Source organism: Phytophthora infestans, genomic scaffold, assembly GCF_000142945.1.
Source record: "Phytophthora infestans T30-4 supercont1.8 genomic scaffold, whole genome shotgun sequence".
NCBI lineage: Eukaryota > Oomycota > Peronosporomycetes > Peronosporales > Peronosporaceae > Phytophthora > Phytophthora infestans.
The window spans coordinates 571,859-582,918 of NW_003303751.1; the positions used below are offsets into that span (position 1 = coordinate 571,859).

Consider the following 11,060-nt stretch of genomic DNA (forward strand, 5'->3'; position numbering starts at 1 on the left):
GCTCCTCTCTGCCCAAAATCTCCACCACTCAACCAAAAATGCCGGAAACGATCGACAGGAAGGAGTTCAAGCGTCTGTGGGGGTCGCTAAAAAAAGGCTGGTTGGCGGGCAAGACCCCCTTCAGGCCTCCTCTCCGATCATGCGTATCTCAAGCCTGGCGTGAAAGGAAAGCTAGACAACTACAAGGCTAGCACTGATTACTTTATCGGTACGTTGTGTTTAGCAGTAATAACTACTCCCTCTAACCCTGTGTGGTGTAGGTCCCAAGCCTTTGTGGAAGTATGCTCTGCGTGAGGGTCTAGTACCTTTCCCCCTCCGCAGCCACAGACAAGGCTTGGAAAGTTCGGCCCATTCTTCAGGTTCTTGAAAAAACGTTTCGTCGTGGCTATCGGCTAGGGCCTCGCATCAGTTTTGATGAAGGAACATTCCTAACAGAAGCAAGCTCAACCCTGTGCGCGTCTATAATAAGGAGAAGCCTCACAAGTACGGGACTAAAGTGTACATGACGTGCTGCGCGGAGACCGGATACTGTACTCGGTAGGTGGTTTACTGTATTCTGTATCTGGTTACTCTGTATCGTATAGAATAAGAAACCGAGTGCTAACCGTATGCTGTATTGTGTAACATATAGGATGGAAGTGTATCTCGACGCTGTAGAGAACTCGAAAGGTGTGGCACAGAAGGCAGTCATCAGGAACGTGACTAAGGCGCTTGATGGCCAGGCCCATAAAAGGCTTATCATCGCCGACAATTTCTACACGTCGTGTGCTCTATTGCTGGAGTTATTGGACAAGGATCTCTACTACGTCGGTACTCACCGCAACGAGCGGCTTGGGTGGCCCAAGCCGTTTGCTTTTACGCAAAAGAAAAGACCGAAGACTATGCCCCGATGCTTGTATCGAATTGCGCACGCGCGTGATCATCCTGGTCTCGTTGCACTGAGCTGGATGGATAGCAAGCCTGTCGCGCTCCTCGCGACGGGATGCTCTACGGCTCCAACGACTGTAATGCGTAGAGCGAAGGGGGAGACAGAGCGTGTTGCGGTACCGTGCCCGCAGCTTGTGGTTGATTATCACCAAGGTATGGGCGGAGTAGATCGCCATGATCAACTCCGCCTTCAGCGCTATTCAATCCAGCTTACAGTGGCCTTCAAAAACTACTATCGGCAACTCTTCATGGGTTTTGTGGACATGGCGATAGTCAACGGTTTTATTTTACATAAAATTATTCTCAAGCAAAAAGGGCTGCCAGTGCCAACACACGTGCAGTATATGCGCCGACTTCATACCGAGCTTTTGGCCACGAACGAAGCCACACTGCGTACAAACACCAACGCCGAGGACCTCGTTTCTGAGCCTATTCACACGCAACCGCACAGACTGCGAAACAATGAGGAAAAATACAAAGGCAAGAAGCGAAAAAAACCCAGAGATGGATCAACCTCCAGCAACCTCCAGCGTAAAGGGCAGAAGCGTAAGGGCAAGCGCCGCCAGCACTTGTGCAAAGTTTGCTCAGCCTTGGCAACTCCCCAGACAAAGAGCTTTGAAACCAGTTACTACTGCGAGCAGTGCACAACAAACTTCGGAGGCTACGTACCTCTATGTAACAAGGTTCGCCACGAGGAAACCGGCAACACGCTCACATGCGGCCAAATATGGCATGATTTGTGGCGCAACGGCACTGCCATCCCTGCTCACCTCAAGAAGCGTATTCGCTTCCGCAAGCGAAAGAACTTCGAGATTTCGAGCGACAGCGACGACGGCGGCAGCGACGCGAATGAGGATTGCGTGGATATCCAGGATAGCGAGTAGCTAGGCGTAGATAATGCAGCCCGTACACTCACCAATTTTTCGCCCAGTTCTTGCCTAGTTCTTCTTCTACTCTTGCTAGTCTAGAACTGGCCGAAAATTTGGTGAGCGTACGGGTGACGTAGTGGCACGCTTCGCCAGTCATTTAGGCGCAAACGCAGATTGCCCAGACCCATCAGATTCAGCGGGATACTCGAAGTAGAAGGATATGCGACGAAAGTCACGTCACATTTGCCCAATGAAATCATGACAATTTTACCAGCCGGTGGGCACATTGTTGTTTTTCTACGACAGATTGCAGTCTATATGTACCTGGTCGCAGCGTTTTCGCTACATCCCATTGCGGACGGCTTGCAATGCATTAAGTTTGCAAAAGTGGCAGCTATAGTTTAATAAAGATAATCATTTACTCTGTATTATACAGAATATCGTGAAGCGGGCATTGGGTCAAGAAAAGAGTCATTTGTTCTTTACTCACCAAGGAGTTTATTATGCACACTGTTTCTTTTGCGCACGAAAACTATCCACGTAGAGTTGCTCTGAAGCGAGATGCCGAAAAAGTATTGTATTTTTCAGGTAGCGTAAACTCATACCATTTTCGCTGTCGTCCTTGCTTCTAAGGCTAGAAGTGCAAAACCTTAATACTCACTATTAGGTATGAGAGCTAAATAATGCTATTATAAACAAATTCAATGAAGCTATTAGTACATTTTACCCGAGCTGCCGTATTTTAATACAACACAGATAATTTCTACATGTAGATACCGGTAGTTCAATAATAATATTATTGACCACTCGCTGAAGCTACCTTATAGCTCGGGCATCATAAAGATCACTGACACGGTGTTCTGCTGCATGTGCTATCGGTAGTGCGAGCCCAAGCCTGAACACACTACACTTTCAATATTCTTACGAGTACCGGAACTATGAATGAGTAAGATATTATTATTACTTGCCCTGTGCACGCTACTAACATTAAAAACAAGAGGTTATAATAATATGAATGCATAAACAGTATCAAACACCGATAGTCTTTCTATCTATATCTGAGCAACGCCAACGGCAGCTCTATATCGGCTTCTGAACCCACATTTAGCACTGAAATTAGAATCGCATTTGCCAACGGCAATCCTATCGAGCTGCTATATTTAGGATAGACGTCAAATTATGAATTGCCTCCTAAATACAGCAGTGAAAATAGACGCCGCTATTCTGAGAGGCCAAGGCAGTACATGCGTGTTTTTCTACGATACTTCGGCCAGGAGGAAGTGCCGATCAGTATTAGGTCAAAGAAGGCTTTGAAGACACGCTGGGAATATATTTATACAGCATATTGTGCACCTACGGGGATCTAGTCATTTTCTGACGGGGTGTCTTGGAGCTCAATTCTCTCAGACAGGAGCTACCGTGAGTTTGATCGTCGAGCGAGCTATACGACGAAGTGCCGAGCACTTCACACTTCTCAACTAATCTATGATGCGCCATCGACAGAGATAAATTCTCCACCCACAGCACTTTAGCGCAAGCATTTAGCCGCCAATTTTGGAATACCGCTACGGTTTTCAGCCGACTGCTAGCACAACTGGTCCTATTCATAGAATAGAATTTGGGATTACCGTTGGCGTTACTCTAACGTACTTATTCAATAGCCCCAGTTCTATTCGTAAGTCACACGTACTTAAATAAAATAGCGGTACAGAAGTCCCCTCAATAAGCGTAGAGGGCCGTCTGACAAATTCTCATAGGCAAATCATTGCAAACTTTTGATTTTTCCAAGGTACCTTCAATTTTTGTGATCCGATATAACAGGGTATACGAGGTGCAAGCAACGCCTTTCCAGGGGACTCTTCAGTGCTGTATCCGTGTTGTTCGCCGGAGCCAAAACCATGAGCCAGGCCATCGATCAACATAGATCCGGTGGATAGTTAACGGTACTGTATGCTCTGGATTGGTGCATTTTGCAGATTTGAAAATGCAGCACCACGAGAAAATATGTTCAGCACAGTAAGTATTCTGACAAACACAGTAAGATCCATTTTAGCACACGAACAAGGAATGACCTTGGTCTGTCTCGACTCGAGACTCTCGAGCCGCACTGCAAAATGCAAAACGGAACGTTCCAAGAATTGTCTTTGTGATTGGTGGCTTGGGCCTGCAAATTGCCAAACGGCGGAGCAAAATTGGGCACGAAGAAGCTGTCTCTCCGGAGAGACTGTGGCGGAAGGCCAGGGAGGCCAAAGCACTGGAGGCGTGGCTGGCACCACTGCAGACGCCGGGTGTCCGTGCCGCTAGTGCACTTACTGCTGGTCTGCAGCGCTGGTAGTAATATATACGACAAGTTGGTGACGCTAGTGACGCGTCCATAAGTATGTGCAGCTACAAACTGCTATACAGTAGCCAGATACGATGTTGGAAATTGTTTAGGTACCTCAAAAAGTATGTATTTCTGCGCGTCGCTTACTCGCACTACAGAGCATGACCTGCATGCCTCTGACGTCCTACCGTTTGTGCAACAATTTGGTGATCTTCAATATCCAAGCCTCGTTTTCTGCTGCGATTTACCATGAGACGCTCGCCTTCTCCGTCGACGTAATTGCGGCACTGCAGTGCAAATTGAAGATGCACGCAGTCTCTCATCTTGAAGTGGTACCGACATGGACAATGTAGTACATCCAAGCTGACAGGCCATCCTGTGCTCGGCTGTCCCTCTATCTCCATCCTGGCGTAGTTCACAGAGAACTGAGCTGCAACATCGAGCGCTTCTTCAGATCGGTCTCGCGACGGGATGTAGAAGCGCTGTGGAGGCGTAGCAAGCACACGAAGGATGTTACTGCTCCCATTGTCCACCAGAAAACTGATACTGCTCCTGCTGAACGTGTGTTCCGCCAGATAACCACCACGCCGAAGTGCTGTTGTTCGTGCAACCAGGCGCTTGTCCGAGATACGTCTAGGCGCAAATTCTGTCGGTGCCATGGACCGATGACTGCAACAGTACTGCATCTGTTGAAGCAGAACGGCAAGCTTCAGCTTGCGCTTTTGCGTGTAGTCACGTTTGAAAGCTCGGTTAAAGGTTTCGCACGGATTGTTTGTTGATGCGAAGCCTCGTGGTGTAAAATAAACCTGCCACTTACAGAAGTTTCCTCGCAGCCATTGCTTCTCCATGTACACACGAAACGTGTCCAGCTCCGAATGCGTTCTCCAATCCGCCAAGACTTTCATTTTTCGTGCCAAAAAATCTTCCTTATTTGCAGCAAAGTGAAGATCATAAATCCCACGAAACACTTCAGCAACCAGATTTCCATGCAGTCTGTTAGTGCGCCCCTTTAGGGCAAGCCGAACCTTAGCTACGACATGATAATAGCACATAAGAGATATGTACTCACCAGCAGCACCAAAAACGGTTTTAATACCGTTAAATTGGGCTTTGTCTGCGTCGCCCATAATATACTGAGCATTCAGTCGCTTGCCAACTACTTTGGTGTAGATTGTCTGCAACCCTGACAAGGCATCCGTGTAGTGACGTTCTTCCAGCTGCGATGTAATAAAGAGAGCCGTTAAGTGGGACTGTCTCGCGCCACCGCATACAATCACAGGGTAGCTAGTCTGCGCTAGCTGGAACGTCGCGTCGACGTGGAGAACGAATGAGGCCGGATTCGGTCAGCAGAGCGCAACAATGACTATGTCGTCACACCCACAACAAAAGGGTGGGTGTCAGATCCATCACCAACAACGGGCTTGCCGAACCCGTCTGTTCTAGCGGTAAACGTGAAAGCATCATGCTCCGCCTCGCGGCCGCTGTACGCCGCGGCGGCTACACGTGATGAAAGCTCTCCGTAGCGGTCACTTCCACCTAATTCTGTGCGGCGGTAGTGGTTCACAGCATTTTGAACTTTGCGTAGCTCTGGCAGCTCTTGTAGAGTCTTCCCAAACTTCCGTATCATGGCATGCAAGATACGGAGAGGGAAAGGTTTTCTCTGGTTAACTCTTGGATGTATGCCTTTTGCAAACGTGTGACTTTCGGCTTCTGGCGTGGATTCGCCGGTGAAAAATGTTCGCCGAGCTCAAAGAGCGTTACCGCGTTCAACGCTAAACAAGTAACCTTCTTTCCACGCCATTGACACTTTGCAAGCGGCGCCACAGCCTTACACTGCGCGCATTCGCACGACAGGAGCTTGTAGCGCATTGAGTGGGGAGTAGAAGACGCACACAAGGTGCATGGCATCAGCTGGCTCTTCGCTGCTGTGAACGCCTTCATACTCTGCAGCAGCATGTCAGCATCGGCTTCGGTCAAGTCACAGGCGAGTAAGTTCCAGTCGTGGGTGCGTGGCATGGTGTCGGGCCTGGGGGGGGGCTTCTGTTTGAGGGTGAAAGCTGAAGTGATTGAGTGGTGTTGGCAGAGATGTTGATATTGTGCACGCCATGTAGTTTTGTGTGAATTTTCTCAAAGCATTGTGTTTTCCAAATGTGTTTTGTGTTCTTCCACATTATTATGTGCTCTCCGTATGTTTGCTGTGAAAACCTGTACTTGATGTGTTTTTCAATGGTGCTGCTCACGCTTCGTCCAGCACCACGCCTGCTTGACCATGCCGTTCCAAGCCACGAATGGCTGAAATTATTTGTACTTAGTCCATCGTGCTTGCTTTTAGCATTTAATGCTGAAAGCAAGCAGAAAGTGCGCTCACCGCAACGCTCAACAGTTGAGTCAACTTGGTGTCAAGTTTGCGGTGGTAAGGTACGCCAAGAAAGTCGCCTACAGTATTACATGTATACACGAACCAATTGATCGATTTAGAAGCTCTTCTCTGTTCCGACCGCTAATCGGCTTCCCGTCAAATTGGAAGGCTCACTTCCTCTTCTTCGACAGTAGCATTAAAGCCAACCAGCGGCTGCGATTGACTGGAGGGTGTTGACGATGGAGTTGTCCCCGCAAGACCAAGAGTACTGCCGCGACCTAACCATGCAGCTGCTGGATCGAACTCTCTATGACTGTGAGGAGCTCGGTTTGGGAGCGACACACGCTGGAAGACACGCGGACTTAAACGGTGCGCGGTGGAAGAAACTTCAAACCCATCCGGACGTGACACTGTATGCTGACCGAAGCCCGAACTCTGCTTTTCTACCGGGCATGAACCGTGAAGACTGGGAGCAACCGGTTGCGGTGGTGACTGTGGGTCATTTGAGCTACTCGCTGAACAACTTGCTCCTCGCTTTGTTGACGCCAACTGTCGCTTCGATTCGTCTTCGAGGTGTGCTCATGGGTCGACGACCCGAGAAAGACCTGCAGCTCGTTCCTATTGTAAAGTCTACAGAGGCGTCTCCTTTCCAGTTTCTTGGCGTCTTACGCTTCGTGAACACACAGCACTGGCCGTTGACGATGTTTGTGGACCCTCGAGAGATGGTCCTTACGCTTGCCACGGGCGAAGTGGTCACAGCAAACGGGAGACGCTACGGCTACGAGATTTTCTTGTCCGTTCCTGTAGCCCGCGACAATAGACGTCCACTGGCTCGCACTCAGGTTCTAGAAACACGAGTTTTCTGGGAGCAGCCTGATGGATCTGTAGGCATCTACAGCAAGCTCATCGTGGACATCAGAAGCCATTTGCCCGAGTCAATTAAGCAGGGGATGCTTTGTCGTGGAGTGATGCGATTCTGGAAATTTATTCCTCGTTGTATCGAGACGAAAAAGCTGCGCTGGTGTTTAAAGCATAAGAAGGTATTAATCCGCGAGCTTCAGAGTCAGCCTCAGGTCATGGGAGGCCCTGCTAGCTGTGGTGGGTGTGGTGTAATGACGTCAAAACCCGTTTATGGAAAGCCAAGCAAGCGTGATGAGATCCGATGCAGACTTTGCGATGCATGGCTGTGCTGGAAATCGTCCTGCCGTGCGTCTTGTCAAGTCACAGCAGTGGTAAGCGAGAGAAAGAATATATGCGAGAAAGAGATAGCGCTCTGCCCTCGCTGCATTATCTTCGTGCAACACCAAAGGGCTGCCACAATCGCGCGCTCGGATCTGGCGGAAACTCTCCAGACAACTAAATAATTAAAAATATGACAAATTTTTTTATAAAAACAATAATTCGTTTCGTGCTGTTATGCTGATTGCAATTGAACCGGTCATTGAGTCACTTTTTAGTGATTATTGTCTGCGCTTCCTTCAACAGCGCAACAAAACTGACAATGCAGCATGAAAAAAAATCGGGAAAGGGTGATCCTAAAAAACGACAGAACATGCCAAACACATGTATTTACTGTTTCAGCACACAGCAAATCATTTGACTTGACTTCTGTATACTTTTGACCTTCTGAGTGTCGCAATAAGACATAATCGACGATTAGAGGTCACAGCAGAAAAGGGGCCAGCCGCGCTGGGCGCCCCTTCGGCGCACCCGCGGTTCGCTGCCCTCGCAATATGGGAGATAGAATGTTCTGGAAAGTGTAGTGCTCGGCTCGCTGGTGAGCTCAACGCTGGGCCCGCCTCCGCAAATACCGCGCGGCCCTGCTTCGCGGGCTCTCCGCGCGGGCTACGCGCCTCGCACCCGCTCACCTTAGTTGGCGCCGCGGCTATGGCACCCACGTCGCCCAGCCCCGTGTGTGTTACGATGGACGTGTGTTGCTCCTATTTTCTCCTAAAAAACGAGCCAGCCATTTTTTCTAACTGTACAGTATATGGCGCTCAATTTTCTCGAATGCTAAATGGCGTCGTGGCCTCGTACACAGGTACATCTGACAGTCTTCTGAATAGCTACTCAGTCTATTTAAGCTTAAAAGTACCGTAATGTCATCATTTTAAATAATACTTGAAATACTTTAAAAAAAGTACCTCTCATTAAAAATAACCGGTTCTCAAAACGTACTCTTTCACTCTTTCACTCTTTTAGCTATTTTAGCTTGTTTTAAATATTAATACATGTACACCTGCATGAGAGGAAGATTGCATTGCTGCCTGCTGCCTCATCGCACGATTTGCCCTCAACACGCTCGAATTCCAAGTACGTTCCAACTGGGAAAACCCAAAAATGGATGGATAAAGAGAGTTGCGCTGCTCACGAACGTAGCCTTCTATCAGAAGGTGCATCCAACACATGTACAGGTATACTCTTGAGTCAAGAGTCTTGACCAGCTCTGTGCCTTCAAGTTGGTGGTGCCGAGCACATACTGTAGCTTTTTACGAGTCACGACCAAGCGACCCGGAAAAACAAATCGCGTCCAAGCTCCTCAAGCCGAATCTACAGCAGCTTCTGAGGACATTCCTCCTTTTGCGTTGCCACTGAAAGAAGCGATGGAGTTATCCCCAGAAGACTGCGAGCGCTGCCAGGATCTCACCAAGCTGTTGCTTTCGAAAACTCTGCAAGACTGCGAAGAACTGGGATTGGAGACGACATACGGCGGAGCTCATGCAAACTTGGACAAGAAGCGCTGGAAGAAACTCCAGTCTCAACGGGACGTCACGATCTACGCCGATCGCAACGCCCATTCAGCATGGCTTCCCATGATGCGTCAAGAAGACTGGGAATACCCGGTAGCAGTGACTGCCGTGGGCCGAATGGAATGCTCGGTGGACGATGTACTATTCGCCTTGATGACGCCGAACACTGCTTCTCAAAGACTGCGGAGTTTTCTAATGGACCGACGTCCTGAAAAAAATTGTCAGCTCACCCCAATCGTGACTCCCACGCAAGAGGAACCTTTCCAATTTCTCGCAGTCTCGCGGTTTGTGAATGTACATAGCTGGCCATTCACGATGTTCAAAGGTCCAAGACAGATGGTTCTTACAATTGCAACGGGTAAACTTATCGCACTGAATGGAAAGCGGTGCGCTTACGAGATGGCTCAGTCAATTTCACTACGTAGCCAAGGCCAGCACACCCCAATGCCTCAACTACGAGCTGTGCAAGCGCGTATCTTCTGGGAGCAGCCGGACGGATCAATTGCCGTCTACAACAAACTCATCGTCGACGCGAAATATCGCTTATCGGATTCCGTGAAGCAGTTAATGCTGTGTCGAGCAGTTTTGGGCTTCTGGAAATACGTACCACGCAGTCTCGAAACGAAAAAGTTGTGGTGGTGTGTGAAGAACAAAAAAGCGTTAACTCACGAACTCCGCACTTATTCTCGTTCTGAAAAGTATGAGGGATCTGCAAGCTGTGAAATCACGACATTGAAGCCTCAAAGTAAGCAAACTGTCACGAATCAATGCGAGTTTTGTGACACTTGGCTATGCGGAGGATCGAAATCCCGAACTCCCTGCCATCTCAAGATGGTTCTTAGTTGTGAAACAGGATTTCTCGAGCAAACGCTAATGTTGTGTCCGCCCTGTGCCGCATTTGTGCGAAGCCGAAGCTCAGCTGCAATTGCTCGAGCCGCGCTACTAGAGGTGGAGCAGAGCTCGTTTGGTAGTGCCTCATCATTTACCAAAGCGTCATCTCGGGAAGACGACACTTTCTCTACGGCATCGACTGAATCGACATACTGAATCAACTCTATTAAGCTAACCTTTTTCAGCTTATTAGGCAAGAAAGCCGGGATAATAGCTTAGGCTAAAGTTACTAAAATGAGGAGGCCAACTCATTTTAGTGACACCCAACCCTTTCGTCACAGGAAATGCCGTAACCCCAGTACCCGGAGATGTAAATCTGATGTCAGCTAACTTCTCTTGCAGGGCGAAGCTCCCCCCCCCCGTGTCAGGGCAGTACTAGAGTACCATCACAGCCGTAGCATAACGTCCCCGTGACAAGTACAGAATGCAGTCAATCTAGCAATAACAAGAAGGCGTACGCAAACGTACAGTAGCATATTCTAAATAGCTCTCACTGTTATAGTGTGCATTTTGTATGGCAATGTCGAAGGGCTGCTGAACTCGATAGCTCTTTCCATCTACGAAACCCACACACCTCTCACAAGAGACTCTCGAGCTTGCACAGCCGCCGACCATTTAATCTGCATATCCTTCGTAGGATAGCGAATGGCAGCATCAGGTAGGCAATCTAGTGCTAGCTCCAGAGCAACCTCAGCAGTAGCAATAACATATGAAAGAGTCGATGGTGGAATACCAAATATCTCGCACAGAGTTTTCTGCTCTATAGATGCAGTGTAGTAACGTAAGACACAGCCAAGATCTGCAGGTTAGAACCGTAGCTTGGATGAGCGCCCTCGCTGACCAAGACGCTAGTCTTGTAGAACTTGTAGAGCTTGGCAAGAAGCACCTAAACCGAGGCAGGAGACATCGAAACGACTGCCACATAGCTGCCGTAAAGT

The 11,060-nt window shown here is 48.7% G+C and overlaps 1 protein-coding gene across 1 annotated transcript; it reads left to right on the plus strand.

Annotated features, from left to right (window-relative positions):
* Positions 1 to 6,720: 6,720 nt before the first annotated feature.
* PITG_06251 (uncharacterized protein) lies at positions 6,721 to 7,845 on the plus strand (the record flags this gene model as incomplete). The annotated part of the gene is made up of 2 exons (XM_002998364.1): positions 6,721 to 7,278; positions 7,324 to 7,845. 2 exons carry the CDS (start codon positions 6,721 to 6,723, stop codon positions 7,843 to 7,845), a joined length of 1,080 nt encoding a protein of 359 aa, XP_002998410.1.
* Between the last annotated feature and the right edge of the window lie 3,215 nt (positions 7,846 to 11,060).